Source organism: Sus scrofa, chromosome 18 (assembly GCF_000003025.6).
Source record: "Sus scrofa isolate TJ Tabasco breed Duroc chromosome 18, Sscrofa11.1, whole genome shotgun sequence".
In the NCBI taxonomy this organism is placed as follows: domain Eukaryota; kingdom Metazoa; phylum Chordata; class Mammalia; order Artiodactyla; family Suidae; genus Sus; species Sus scrofa.
In genome coordinates this window covers 8,002,003-8,017,664 of record NC_010460.4, presented here as the reverse complement: position 1 = coordinate 8,017,664, position 15,662 = coordinate 8,002,003, and the positions used below count along the sequence as shown (strand labels likewise).

The following is a 15,662-nucleotide window of genomic DNA, read 5'->3' as shown; positions in this document are numbered from 1 at the left end:
CCCTCCAGCACTTGTTATTTGTGGACTTATTAATGATGGCCATTCTGACTGGTGTAAGGTGGTATCTCATGGTAGTTTTGATTTGCATTTCTCTTTTTATCAGCGATGTTGAGCATTTTTTCATGTGTTTGTTGGCCATCTGTATATCTTCCTTGGAGAAATGTCTATTCAGGTCTTTTGCCCATTTTTCCATTGGGTTGTTGGCTTTTTTGCTGTTGAGTTATATAGGTTGCTTATATATTCTAAAGATTAAGCCCTTGTCAGTTGCGTCATTTGAAACTATTTTCTCCCATTCTGTAAGTTGTCTTTTTGTTTTCTTTTTGGTTTCTGTTGCTGTGAAAAATTTTTCAGTTCGATTAGGTTCCACTGGTTTATTTTTGCTCTTATTTCTGTTGCTTTGGGAGACTGACCTGAGAAAATATTCATAAGGTTGATGTCAGAGAATGTTTTGCCTATGTTCTCTTCCAGGAGTTTGATGGTGTCTTATCTTATATTTAAGTCTTTAAGCCATTTAGAGTTTATTTTCATGCATGGTGTGAAGGTGTGTTCTAGTTTCATTGTTTTACATGCAGCTGTCCAGGTTTCCCAGCAATGCTTGCTGAATAGACTGTCTTTTTCCCATTTTATGCTCTTGCCTCCTTTGTCAAAGATTAATTGACCATAGGTGTCTGGGTTTATTTCTGGGTTCTCTATTCTGTTCCATTGGTCTGTCTGTATATCTATTTTGGTACCAGTGCCACGCTGTCTTGATGACTGTGGCTTTGTAGTATTGCTTGGAGTCTGGAAGAGTTATGCCTCCTGCTTGGTTTTTGTTTCTCAGGATTGCTTTGGCGATTCTGGGTCTTTTGTGGTTCCATATAAATGTTTGGATTGTTTGTTGTAGTTCTGTGAAAAATGTCATGGGCAATTGGATAGCGATTGCATTGAAGCTGTAGATGGCTTTGGGTAGTATGGCCATTTTTACAATATTAATTTTTCCCACCCAGGAGCATGGAATATCTTTCCATTTCTTTATATCTTCTTTAATATCCTTGATTAATGTTTTATAATTCTCAGCATATAAGTCTTTTACCTCCTTGGTCAGGCGTATTCCCAGGTATTTGATTTTTTGTGGTGCAATTTTAAAAGGTATTGTATTTTTGTATTCCTTTTCTAATATTTCAATGTTAGTATACAAAAATATGACTGATTTCTGAATGTTAATCTTATATCCTGTTACTTTGCTGAATTTGTTAATCAGTTCGATTTTTGGTTTGAGTCCTTGGGGTTTTCTATGTGTAGTATCATGTTGTCTGCATACAGTGACAGTTTTACCTCTTTTCTTCCTATTTGGATGCCTTTAATTCTTTTGTTTGTCTAGTTGCTGTGGCTAGGATTTCCAATACTATGTTGAATAGCAGTGGTGAGAGTGGGCATCCCTGTCTTGTTCCAGATTTTAGTGGGAAGGCTTTCAATTTTTCCCCATTGAGTATTATATTTGCTGTGTGTTTGTCATAAATGGATTTGCTTATGTTAAGGAATGTTCCCTCTATACCCACTTTGGTGAGGGTTTTTATCATGAATGGATGTTGGACTTTGTCAAATGCGTTTTCTGCATCTATTGAGATGATCATATGGTTTTTGACTTTTCTTTTGTTAATGTGGTGTATGACGTTGATTGATTTGCGTCTGTTGAACCATCCTTGTGAACCTGGGATGAATCCCACCTGGTCATAGAGTACGCTCTTTTTGATATGTTGTTGGATTCAGTTGGCTAAAATTTTGTTGAGAATTTTTGCATCTATATTCATCAAAGATATTGGCCGATGGTTTTCTTTTTTGGTAGTATCTTTGTCTGGTTTTGGAATTAGGATGATGGTGGTGTCATAGAATGTCTTTGGGAGTGTTCCTTCTTCTTCAACCTTTTGAAAAAGTTTAAGGAGCATGGGCACCAGTTCCTCTTTGTATTTTTGGTAGAATTCGCCTGTGAAGCCATCTGGCCCTGGACTTTTATTTGTAGGGAGTGTTTATGACATATACAATTTCATTTCTAGTGATCGGTCTATTCAGTTGGTCTGTTTCTTCTTGATTCAGTTTTGGCAGGTTGTAAGACTCTAAAAGTTGTCCATTTCTTCCAGATTGTCAAATTTGTTGGCATATAATTGTTCATAGTATTCTCTTATGGTTTTTTGTATTTCTGCAGTATCTGTTGTGATTTCTCATTTTCCATTTCTTATTTTGTTTATTTGGGTTCTTTCTCTACTATTCTTAATGAGTCTAGTCAGAGGTTTGTCAGTTTTGTTTTTCTTTGCAAAGAACCAGCTCTTGGTTTTATTGATTTTTTCTATTGTCTTTTGAATCTCTATTGATTTCCTCTTTGATCTTTAAGATTTCCTTCCTTCTGCTGACTTTAGGTGTATTTTTGTTCTTCTTTTTCTAATTCATAAAGCAGTGCTCGAGGGAAATTCATACCAAATTCTTAAAATATACTCAACAAACATGGCCAGGTGATCAAAACCCATTAAAACAGAGATTTAGGCCAAGACAAAAAAAAATTTTAGCTTGAGAGTTTCTTCAGGATTTTGCTGAAGAACAGAGATTCATTTGTCTGAAAGCTTGGTCATCTTGGCTATTGGGTTGTTCTTCGAAGTGGTTTCCTAGCAGATTCCTGCCCTACCCATCCTCCTCTTTATTCCAATGAACAATGCCCTCTCTGCTCCAAGCCTAGCTCTCAATAATCAGGCCTGGCCTCAATTCAGACAGAGGAGGCCTTCCCCAGGCAGGGGTGGGGGTGGGAGGGATGTGAACAGGAATCGCTTAGGACCAGAGATGAACTCACAGAAGCTGAGTTTATCCTTCTTCTACCCTTGCTATCCTCTAAATAATGTCCATGCCTGCTTGCTGGTAGTATGGGCATATGCTCTGAGGATAAAACAAACCTTGTTGACCAGTCAGAAATTCTCAGTTCTATAGAAGCAGTCCTCATCTCTATACTAACTGTGTTGTCTCCATAAAACTGGCCATTTCCTAGAGATTGTTAGTATCCGGTTCCCCCAAGTGGAATACAGAAGCTCATTTCCCCAAACAGGCAAGGACCTCTACTAGTAGACAAATGGATAAAGGGATCATTGACCAGATGATCTGTGCAGACCCAAAGTCGTGGGTGTGACTTTCACAGGCAACAGTCTTGGGGAATTGCTGACTCAGAATGAGGAGTTTGCCTCAGTTATATGTATGCAAATATGTTTTTGGAGGGCCTGGTAGCCCCAAGGATTTGTTAGGAAGACTGACACAGTAATTTGATATTTTGTATTTCCTGGACCGGTCCCAATTGCCAGTATTCTCTTTTACTGTCTCCATGAGTGTATTTGTTGCTCTTGTCAGAGGCCACAGAGAGCTGCTGTCATTGGGCACTCTTCTCGCAGATCGAGCGGTAGTTGACGTCACATGATGCAGCATCAAATGTCTTTGTTAGGCCTATGGTCACACAGTTGAAATTGTGACTGTGACTGATAACACTGATGGGGAAAAGAAAGCATGGTTAAGGCTCATCTTTTCAGCCCTGCTTTTCCCTGGTTCTGGTCCCCCACCCTCATGCCCAAATTCAGCTCTAAACCTGATGCTTTCCTGTCAGCTCTCCTGTGGACTTTTATAGACTCACGGTCTTGGATTAACTGACTCTCTGTTTGGTCAGAAATAGCTCATGGGTCACCTATCCCTACTTATCCCAGAAATAATGTTTTAGTGCTATATAAACTATGTTTTCAGCAGGAGGACCAAGAGTAGGAGGAGGAAAGAGATTCCGCTTCCTTTCCTAGATAGCAGCTGGCTTTACAAAGAACTGTGTTGGCCTTTTCCTACTTCTTTGTCATTCAGTCCCTTTAAATTTGTCTGGAAAGAGTCTGGTTTCATGGGAAGGTCATACATTTTGGAATCAGGTGGATGTAGGGTTGAGATGTGGCTCTACTACTTTCCAGTTTTGTGATATTTGACACATTTCTAAGCCTCTCATCCTCTACTCAACTGTCTGTTAAATGGAGAGTAATAAAAGCTTTTTTCTGTAGCATCATTGTGAATACTACAGGAAATGACTTCTGTTACATGGTTAGCAAGTGCCTGGCATTTAGTAGACACTTCATACATCCAAATGGGAAGGTCATGTTCTCCACCAGTGCTGTGTTCACAGAGGAGATAGCTCTTGGGAGTTGATGTCCATAGCTTTAAGGCATCAACAAGTTGTCTATAGTAAGCTTTTTTTTTTTTTTTTTTTAAGATAAAGAAGCCATATCTGGGGGGAGTTCCCTTCATGGCTCAGTGATTAACAAGGATCCATGAGGTTGTGGGTTTGATCCCTGGCCTCACTCAGGGGGTTAAGGATCTGGCATTGCCATGAGCTGTGGTGTAGGTCACAGATGAGGCTTGGATTCTGCGTTGCTGTGGCTGTAACTCCAATTCAACCCATAGCCTGAGAACTTCTATATGTGGCAGGTGCGGCCCTAAAAAAAAAAAAAAAAGAAAGGAAGACATATCTGGGGAACTTGTAAGAACTTAGCAATAAAATATGATCTGTGGGTTAAAAGATACTTATGAGACATATCAAACATGGTATGTATGTGTATTTGTTTGGATCCTGATTTGAGCAAAATAATGTGTTGAATGAATACTCATCTCTACTTAGAAATATTTGGGAGTTCCTGTCATGGCTCAGCACTAATGAACCTGACTCGTATCCATGAGGATGCAGTTTTGAGCCCTGACCTTGCTCAGTGGGTTGGGGATCTGCATTGCCATGAGTTCTGGTGAAGGCTGCAGATGTAGCTTGGATCTGGAGTTGCTCTGGCTGTGGCATAGGCTGGAAGCTAAGCTCTGATCTGACCCCTAGCCTGGAAACTTCCATATGCTGCAGGTGCAGCACTGCACCCCCTCAAAAAAAAAAAAAGACCAAAAAAATTTACAAAAAGTGATGAACTTTAGTCTCAGGGAATAGACGAGTTGGAAGAGGGAGAGAAATAGGACACAGAACTATGTCTCAGTTTTTGTGTTGTTCCAAGACAAACCTACTGCATCACAGGTCTGGTCTCTCGAGGCAAACCAAGATCCCTAGAAAAATGTGGGTTATTCATGTACCTGCCATTAAATACGGAGTTGTTGATCCAGCGCCACATTTTCTCTGCAGGCTGATATAGTAGGCCAATAAAATACTTCTCAGCACCACTTATGTTCTGCAGAAACTTCTAGAAATTAAAAAAAAACAGTTCAATAGAAAGTCCTTTTCTCCTGCCTCTTTTGTACCAGTGGGCCCACAGTTCTGTCTAATTCTGGGTACAAGGAAGGCTGGTAGGGGATTCTGGGACTGGCTATCAATGGCACTCACCTTGAACCTCAAAGAAGTAATTAGAAGCCAAGAATGAACATTCCTAACAAATTCCCAAGTGATACTGATGCTTTCCAGGGACATACTTTGAAAATGAAGGGGATGGGCACTGTACCATCTAAAAACTGGTAATTTCAACTACGTTCTTCTTTAATCGTTCTGCACAAAACTGTTTTCATTTCCAGAAATTTTATATTCCAAATGGGATTGGATCAAGTGGATTCCTTGGGTAGTTGGCAAGGGAAAACAAAGATTTAAAAGTGTGTTCTAATCTGCACAGAAAAGAAAATCATGGACTTGGAAAATAGACTTGTGGCTGTCTGATGGGAGGGGGAGGGAGTGGGAGGGATCGGGAGCTTGGGCTTATCAGACCCAACTTAGAATAGATTTACAAGGAGATCCTACTGAGTAGCATTGAGAACTATGTTTAGACACTCATATTGCAACAGAACAAAGGGTGGGGGAAAAATGTATACATGTAAGGATAACTTGATCCCCTTGCTGTACAGTGGGAAAAAATAAATTAATAAAAATAAATAAATAAATAAAAGTGTGTTCTAAAGCAGACAGTGCCGCGCACACACAAAAATCAGTGTTTATTGAGTATTTGCTAAATTGAGATGAATCTCAGACTTCTTAGTTTCTGTATTGAATTACTGAATCACACATCACTCCAGCCAGGAGTTCGGGAGTCCTCTGGACTCTCCTGTATTCTTCACATACCTCCCATCATCAGTGGATTATATCCAAGTTCACTTGAATATTTTCTCCATCCCCATGGCTGTTGCCTTTATTCCTCCTTTCCTAATATTTTCCTTCCCTGAAATATCTCATTTCATTATTTTTAAAGAATTAATTACCAAATTTAGTCATTTAATAAGCATTTTTTGAAGGTCTGTTATGTGCTAGGCATTGTACGAGGCTGGAGATACAGAAATAAACTTGTTTCTCCTCAAAGAAATTATAATCTAAAATGTATTGGCAAACTATTGCCATCGGGCCAAATCCAGACTGGAGCTCATTTTCATAAAAAAGGATTTAATGGAACACACTGTAACAATTTGTTACATATTATCTATAGCTGCTTTTGAGCTGCAATGGCACTATTAAGTCATTGTGACAGAGGACTTGTGACCTGACAAGTGGGGATCCCTTTTTTTTTTTAATATTTGCTGACCTGTAGTCTGAAACAAGGGTTTTTATGTAAACTTTCATTCTCTTGCTGAAAGCCAAAGATTGTTTCTGTGGGGAAGGAGTAAAACTAGGGGCAAGGAGAGCATGTAGAAAAATTCTGAAGAAAGCCAGGGGAGCATTGAACAATTTGCTCTGGGGATTGCAAGGAAAGGACTTGATTAGCAACTAATTTAGGAGAGAAGAACAAAGGCAGAGTCTCAGAAAGCTGTGTGTTCAATCTTGGGTGACACACTGCTCACCAGTATTTGAAATACAAGAGGAGGAGGAGTTTGGGTAAAACATACTTGATTTAGTTTTAAACATGATGAGTTTTTGGTGCTTTTGAAACATCAGTGTGGAATTGGATATACTGTCTGGTCTAGAGAAGGGAACTAGAGCTACAGACATGAGAGTCATCAGCCAGCGATTGGTGTGATGAGCTTTTTCTGGGGTTAGCTCGTGTGTAAGTGGTGGAGAATGCCAAGGATGGTACTTGAGATGCACCAACTCTTAAGGGTTGAAGAGAAGAAAAGAGGCTATTGAATTCCTGTCCCATTCCTCTTTTCCTCTTCTCTTTTCTTTTTTTCTTTTCTCTGCCTCCTGTCTTGCTCTTGGTTCTCTAACTGAAGGCACTTTTCCTTCCTATTTGGGTACTTAGCCCTAGAGGAACTGCAGCATCCTGATACCTGCTTTTTGCTGACTACCTATTACCGTGATACACAGAAGACCCTTTTATAAGAGCTTCTTAATCACAGGAGCTTTTAGAAGATGAGTGAATGGAAGGAGGGGAGAGAAGCAAGAATACTGTGAATAGCACAATGCCTAGTGCTCAGCAAATGCATAATGTTTGAAGAAGAGGCAACTATAAGTTAAATTATGGTCTAAAATTGACTAGAGTGTGGGTTTTGAACTATAGAGACATCTCAGTTCAGTTCTGTGTGCTGTTATGTAGGTGCGTGACCTTGACCAAATTATTTTTCCGTGCCCTTGTCTTTATGTATATAAGGTAAATAACAATAGCTCCTCAGGATGGGTGTGAGGAAGAAAGGAGATAATAAAATAAGGCTTTTTACATAGTGTTAGCTATTTTATTAGCATAATTGCACACTGCAATTCCAATTCCAAGACCTGATGCTTTGTTTTTCATATTACTAATTTTGTTAATTTGCAACTTCCTTATTGACTAGGTTGACTGGGATCATATATTAACAGCTCACATCTGTGAAGTATGTGTAGTTTTTTTGTTTGTTTGTTTTTATAATCATCTTTTTAGGGCCGCACCTGAGGCATATGGAGGTTCCCAGGCAAGGGGTCAAACTGAAGTTGTAGCTGCCAGCCTACACCACAGCCACAGCAAGGCCAGATCCGAGCCACGTCTGCAACCTACACCACAGCTCATGGCAACACCAGATACTTAACCCACTGAGCGAGGCAAGAGATGAAACCTGTGACTTCTTGAATGCTAGTCAGATTCATTTCCACTGAGCCATGATGGGAGCTCCCGTATTGCATAGTTCTTAAAAGCTTTTATACACATCAGCTCATTTGGTCCTTCCCTGTGCTTTAAATGTCCTAGCCTATCCCCAGGATACCAGCCTACTGCTAAGCTTCATGAGAAAGATCATAGCATGTGAATTTCACTCGCTCAAATGGACTGAAGGAACACAGCTCACAGCTGTTGAGAAGACCCTCCCCACTCCAGGCTCAGCCAGTCCTCTCTCCACCCCTTACCCCACCCTTGCTCCACAAATCAAATTGCCCCACCAGCCTCACCTATTAAAGCTGATATAGGGAAGGATGCTTTACTCTACTATGCTAATGCTCTCACCAGTTTCTCTGGAGTGTTGACAATAGCCAAAGTGGATCCTTTTTGTTTGCAAAAGTTCATGCTGTTGTTCCAAGAGTTTTCAGATGTGGACAAGAAAAAACATCTTCCTTGATGAAAATCCCACCCAGTGGGGCAGACTAAAGGAATTCAAGAAAAGAGAGTCTGAAATTAGTGGTTTTTGGTGTGAACCTTGAAATTGAGTCATAAGATAGTCAGATGTGGCTTTCTTTATAACTGTTTTATCAATACAGTCATACTCAATCCAGGAAGAAATTTCACCCACTTTTTAGTCTCATTTTCCCTGTCTATAACATGAAGAAAATAAGTTAGAAGGTCTTAATGGCTCCATTGACTTTCTTAAAAAAGAAAGACAATGGGAAATGTCTAAGAATTCAGAACATAAGAATTTGGAGGTGGAGGAGTTCCTGTCATGGCTCAGTGGTTAATGAATCCGACTAGGAACCATGAGGTTGCGGGTTCGATCCCTGGCCTTGCTCAGTGGGTTAAGGATCTGGTGTTGCTGTGAGCTGTGGTGTAGGTCACAGATGCAGCTTGGATCCCGCGTTGATGTGGCTCAGGGGTAGGCCGGCGGCTACATCTCCAATTCAACCCCTAGCCTGGGAACCTCCATATGCCGCAGGTGTGGCCCTAGAAAAGGCAAAAAGGCAAAAAAAAAAAAAAAAAAAAAAAAAGACTTTGGAGGTGGAGAGGGGGTTAGGACCACACACTTTACCTGTTCCAAAGCTCTCTGTGGGAGTGAAACTGACATTGCTGCTCCCGAAAATCTGTGGGACTGAAATGCAAAGAAAACCTGAAGGCAGCTGCATGATGGATGCAACACACAAATGTAACACACAGAACAGCTGTCCAGTCCCTGTGACTCTTTGTCTCTGGATGGTGGCGTTGACAAGGGACTTTTAGCCACTCTGTGTCAGAATTTTTCAGATATTTTTGTAATTTGAACTTTCCATCTAACTACTCCTGGTCCTATTTTATGTCTTTTTTTTGGTGTGGCAGTAAATGTGAACTCCCAAGAAAAAGAACAGGAGAGGAGTTCCCATTGTGGCTCAGCAGTAACAAACCCAACTAGTATCCATGAGGTTGTGGGTTCAATCCCTGGCCTTGCTTAGTGGGTTAAGGATCTGATATTGCTGTGGCTGTGCTGTAGGCCGGCAGCTATAGCTCCAATTCAGCCCCTAGCCTGAGAACTTCCATGTGCTGTGAGTGCCGCCCTAAAAAACAAACAAACAAGAGAAGAGGAATAGATGAATTTAGTGCCAGAATGGAACCTCTCGCTTCTGAATAGATCCCTTTGACAGTGTTACCCCCAAAGAGCTCTTTGGAGCACTTACCCTCCAGGCCCTACACAGCATCTTTGCTGTTCTCCTACTCTGGTGCCCCACCCGCTATGTGAAAGCTCCTGATCCTGGCAGGTAGCTCTTGACTCTTCTCTCATCAGCCTTGTCAGCTCTAAGGATGGGGCTAACTGGAGCCAGATCCAGAACTAGAGGCTACTGGCAGATAGGGAGGCAGGTGAACATTTCCTGCGGGCAGAGATTTCTTATGGGCAGAGAAGAGTCCATTTATTTCTTTAAATATAAGTAGGGGGATTGATCGGTCTTCAGGATGCCCCATTATCTTGGGAGAATGAATACTGGCTTTCCAGGCAAGCAGCTGCAGTGGCTTTAGAGGCTGGTCAGACCTCCCTCCATGGCCCAGTTGTTTGTCCATTGTGGTGGAAGACCGGTTTGGTTTGCCCAGACACCAAATCAGCTGCCTACTGATTTATATTAATATTAATTATATATTATTTATAAATAATATATTTGTATATATTACATATATTTATATAATGCATATTTTATATATTAATATATAATTAAATATTATCATTTATAATAATATCAAAATAATATTATAACATGTAATTAATATATAACATAACATAACATATAAGTAATATATAATATGTAATTAATATATAACATAACATATAACATATAATTAATATGTAACATGTAATTAATATGGAACATAATGTAGTTGATACATGTAATAAATATAATTAATACATATAATATGTAAATATGACATAATATATAAATGTAGTATATTAATACATATATTATATAACATAATATATACTATATATTTATATATACAATGTTTATGTCATATATATAATTATAAATGTAATAGCATATTAATAAAACCTACAGGTTAGCACTCCCTTTTTATTTTGATCCCCAGTTCAAAGACTCTTTGTAATATATCATAACCTTTGTAAGGTATCAGAAGCTACTTGGAAATTATAACTCAACAAGAGACTTTCGTAAATATTTCATGAGCCTCTCCTCTGTATGGCCACTGTAGTGGGTTCCTCAGCTGATACAAAGATGAGGAAGAAATTATCTTTCTGACAGAGATGTGTATAGTAATAGGTGTCTTAAGAGGAAATGAGAGAGAGATTTTTGCAAAAGCTTCAGGCAGATTTAATAGGGAAAACCACGCCACCCTCATTTATCTCCCACAGCTTCTGGAATTGTACTTTGGTTTTGTGCATGATAGTTGCCTAACATCTCCTGCTTTTAGTCGTCTGTGTTTAGCTCAGCACACTGCTTGGCACAGACAAAGGTGCTGGATACAGTTTTTTATTATTTTTGTGGGACACAGATTTCTTTATAAGAATTCTTTAAATGATAGCGTTTATAAAGTACTTTACGTTGCATGACAATGATTATACACAAGTCATCCTCATACCCAGGAGGAAAATGGAGCATCTCAAATTTCACTATGTCTAGTCTTGGTTTCTCATCTCCAAAAGTAAGAGAATTAATTAGAAGGTTTTTTTCCTGGGTATGCTACATTTATTTTATTTTATTTCTCCAGCTTTATTGAGATTATAACTGGCATATAACATTGCATAAGTTTAAGATCTACAACTTGATGTTTGATACATGTGTTTATCGCAAAATTATCAACACAGTCAGGTTAGTTAATACCTCCACCACCTCACATAATCATCTTTCTTGGGTGCAGTGAGAGCATTCAAGATCTACTCTGTTAGCAGCTTTCCAGGTTGCTAATAGGGTTGTTAACTCTAGTCACCATGCTGTACATTGGATTTCCAGAACTTACTCATCTTAGAACAATTGTGAATCCGTCCTGCAAAAGAATTTCGAGGGAAAGGAGGCCTTGAGAACAGACTTTAAGGATTGAGCACAAAAGAACCTGGAGGCTGGAGAGGAGAATCATGTCATACACATTACCTGTTCCAGGTCTCTCTGTGGGACTGAAGCTGACATTATGTTCACCAAAAATCTGTGGGACTGCAAAGAAAATCAGCTGTTGGCTCAGCCCCAAAGGTGGCTGCACAGTGACTATAACAGAAAGACATCTGTGACTCCCAATGTGATACACTGACCTGTCTGACTCAGGTCAGTGAAGATGTGCATACATTTTCCATGAGTACAGACACATTCACACTCTCTTCCTGCTCGCTTATGGGCTAGGAGTTACACCTTTAGATTGGGTCATAAGCAAGGCACCGCTTACTCAACTGCTGCCTCAGACTCACATTTCCTTCCTCATTTACTTTCTGGCTTCTGAGACTGGAGAAGATTCTACTTGCTGCAGTTGCACTCAAAACCATTGATATGAGGCCTCTTTTTTTCTGAACATTTGAATGAATTCGTTTCTGTGTATATAGAGTAAAATATCTCCCTCAGTAAAATCCCTTTACCTTTAATGTAGCTCTTGTCCCAGTTTATCATTGGGTAGGACTGGAGCTGGATGTTCACATTTTGGAAACTATAGCCAACACTGCTGAGTACTTCAGCTCAGACGATCCAACTAATACTCTAGTGGCAAAAGCTTTGTGTAGGGTCCTAACCACCAGACACTGGTCCGTTCTGCATCTCTAAGGTAGACTAAGGAAACTGGCCCCTGGTGGTGTGTGTTGAGGGGTGAGAAGGGCATTACCAGTTACCCTCCGCTGGAAAGACTTGGGCATATAGCCTTTATATTCAACTCTGCATTCTGAGAGAAGAGTCAAAAACAAGACAATATGATTTGTGGTAAGAGGTTGATCAAATACTCACAATAAAGCAGAAAAAAGGTCATTCCAACAATTTTAAGCACTACTACGATGAGCCCAGAGATTATCATGTGCCAGTTCATGATGAAGGGGACGAGGAGGCCTGTGGGCATTAGAGCATAGTATCACCGTTAGAATGTGGGACAAGGCTTCTTTCCAGACTGCTTCTTCTTTCCACTCTGGCACATACCAGACTCTTACTCAGAGCACCCTTGAGGGGCTTGCAAGCCGGGCATGCCATTGACAAGTGCAAGGGGGAGACCTAGAATGTGTCCACAAGAGAGGTAGGATCTCGTTCTGGTTGGGAGCCTTTGAACTTGGCGTGCTGCCTCTCTTTTATCACCCTGAGCTCTAGGCTTCAGCCCTGTTCCCATTTGTGGCCTCCTAAACTCTGTCTAATGAACTAAATCCTCTCCTGGACTCTGCAGACCCTTAACCTTGAAATGACCTTGTTCCCTAGGACTTTCATTTATAGCCTTGGCCATCCTGACTTCAGTTCTTAGAAGCCCCTGTCTTCAAAGGACTATGCCAGGAGTCTGACAGGCAGGACAAATGTCCTTGAAGTCCTTGGCATTGGGGCAGAGCCAGCAAAGTGTACAAAGAGGACAGACATAGACTCACCTGCTCTCTCCCTGGGAGGCTGGGCTGCAGGTGGGGATCTCCCCAGTGCCTTATGCTTGGTTGGGTGGGGAGAGGCCCTTCTCCTGAGAACAGGCTCCTCTGCTCAGGCAGTGTCCTTCCTTCCTCACTCAGTCTCTGTCTCGTGGGCATCCCTGAGCCAGCTCTTCTTCCTGTTCATCTTTCTTGGCAAAGGGAGCGGGTGGGGCAAAAGGGGGAAGGGAGTCGGTAGCGTCTGCAAGAGGAAGCTGCCTGCTAGAGGGGTTCCAATACAGGGGAATGATTTTAGGATAATTTAGAAAACAAAATACAGACTTACCCTTTCTCTGTATCTGAATCTTCTTGAAATATAGTGGAAAGAAAATGTAGTAAAATATGAACAAATTAGAATCTGAGTGAAGGGTATCTGTAAATTATTTTTACTTCCCTTACAACATTTCTGCAAATCTGAAATGATGAAAATAAAAATTTTAAGAAAAGAAATTCACCTGAAGTCACTACTCTTAGTGAACAGGGCTGTGTGGGTTCCATTAGCTCCATCACTCTGAGACGGCCCCGCTCGGTCCCCTTTATCATCACCTCCTCTCTGACCCCAGCTGCTCACCTTCCAGACCAGATGCCGCATGGAGATGGTGGCTCTTCAGTGTTTCCTGAGGATGGCGCTCTGCTGCATGCAGCAGGTGGGGTGAGGGTGAACAATACTCAAGTCTTATCATCAGGGAATTTTTATTGCATATTAAATGTAAGGTTTTCCTCTCATTATACTTTCCTTACTGTAAAAGCTTTATGTGCTCGTTACAAAAAAAAAAAATGGTTAGAAAATACCAGTAAGGAAAATTGAGAAAATAAAAAACATTCACATAAATTCGCACATTTAGCTATAGTCACTATTAATACCTCTGGGTTTGTATGCTTTATAGATGAGTAGGTAGTAAGAAGATAAATGATAGATAGATAGGTAGATAGATAGAGAGATAGAAAGAAAGAAACTGGGTCATTTAAAAAAGTGAGATCCTATTATACACATTATTTTGTAATCTATGCACTGTAGGTTAAACTAATACTATATTACAGATAGCTCTTCAAGTCAAAATATTAATTTTGATGATATATTATTATTATAGCCATACTATATGATTTATTCAACAATTGAACAGCTGTGATTCTTCTGGTGAAGTGGAGTGGGTATAAATAAAGGTTTTAAGTTAGTCCTGGGTCTGATTCCTGGCTCTGCCATTTACTGAGTGTCTTTGACTAAGTTGCTTGATCTCTTTATGCTTCCATTTCTTCATCCCTAAATGAGTAATTGTAGTAATTGTCACAAAGGAGTGCTGTGGGTATTAGCAAGAAAATGCTTACAATTTTATTAGCATGAAACCTGGCACTTTGACTGTAAGTTCTTAGTATTCTAGCCATTTTTCTGGCACAGCAAATGTACAGTTAACACCCAAGCACAGGCACCTTGGTACATACCCTAAATACCTTCCTTAGGCTAAGTGCTCAGAAATATAAGTGCTGGATCATGCACATGCATATTTTGAGGGCTTTGAGACGTTAATGCTGCTTTTTATTTTACTTGGATATTCCTCCACGTTTTAAAAAATTAATCTGATTAAACTCGATTTCTTCTGGTCACGTTTTAATTATTACAGACCCCGGGTTGCTGTCCAAAGGAACTCCATGTATTTATTGGACACCAATTATGTTCACTATGTTGCTCTGTTGGGCACCACAGGGTTCGGAGACTTGATTGTTATTATTTAGGGACTTTCTTTATGGAGGTTCCCAGGCTAGGGGTCCAATCAGAGCTACAGCCGCCAGCCTACACCACAGCCACAGCAATGCCAGATCTGAGCCATGTCTGTGACCTATACCACAGCTTCCGGCAGTGCTGGATCCTTAACCCACTGAGCAAAGCCAGGGATCAAACTTGCAACCTTATGGTTCCCAGTTGGATTCGTGTCTGCTGCTCCATGATGGGAACTCTAATTTAGGAACTTTCTGAAGCATAGAAGAGAAGCTTTCTGATTAAACCTTATCAATCAAATTAATATACTCAGATAGCAGGTGAATTTTCTACTACAGCAAAAAAAGCAAAATAAATCTTTCAAATGCCATCAAAAGGGGAGAAAATGTCATCATACGAAGGGATGGTTATGGAGAATTCTGGGAGGTGCTGTGATGCATGCACCGTGGGAAACTTCTGCCTCTCATAAGTCGCTCTAAAGAAGGATTCAACGGCTTATTCAGGCTTTTGGAGTGCAATGATTTCTTTCAAATTGATAAAGTCAAAGAACTTGCTGCAGAAAGTCTGCAGTGGCCATCAAAAATGCCACCAAAGGAGTTCCTGATGTGGCTCAGCAGAAACAAACCCGACTAGTATCCATGAGGATATGGGTTCGATCCCTGGCCTCGCTCAGTGGGTTAAGGATTCAGCATTGCCGTGAGCTGTGGTGTAGGTCATAGATGCGGTTGAATCGGGCATTGCTGTGGCTGTGGCAGGCCAGCAGCTGCAGCCTCGATTCAACCCCTAGCCTGGAAAATTCCATATGCTGCACCTGCGCTCCCATTCTCTAAAAAAACGCTACTGAAGA

At 40.5% G+C, this 15,662-nt stretch overlaps 1 protein-coding gene across 3 annotated transcripts; it reads right to left on the bottom strand.

Moving 5' to 3' along the window:
- On the bottom strand, positions 3,275 to 13,242 carry CLEC5A (C-type lectin domain family 5, member A). Of its 3 annotated transcripts, XM_005657731.3 has the most exons (7): positions 13,072 to 13,242; positions 12,455 to 12,553; positions 11,624 to 11,683; positions 9,088 to 9,147; positions 8,355 to 8,491; positions 5,107 to 5,213; positions 3,275 to 3,497 (listed from the first exon to the last, which is right to left on the bottom strand). In XM_005657731.3, the coding sequence occupies exons 2-7, from the start codon at positions 12,531 to 12,533 to the stop codon at positions 3,383 to 3,385; spliced, it is 558 nt and encodes a 185-aa protein (XP_005657788.2). In that variant the 5' UTR covers positions 12,534 to 12,553; positions 13,072 to 13,242; the 3' UTR covers positions 3,275 to 3,382.

Excerpts from the sequence above, each read along its gene's own strand:
- CLEC5A (XM_005657731.3), bottom strand. The coding sequence starts at position 12,533 with ATGAACTGGCACATGATAATCTCTGGGCTCATCGTAGTAGTGCTTAAA. Across the intron at positions 11,684-12,454 it reads GACCTTTTTTCTGCTTTATT|TCCCACAGATTTTTGGTGAA; the intron begins GTGAGTATTTGA and ends TTTTCTTTGCAG. Across the intron at positions 9,148-11,623 it reads CACAGAGAGACCTGGAACAG|TCCCACAGATTTTCGGGAGC; the intron begins GTAATGTGTATG and ends TTTGCATTTCAG.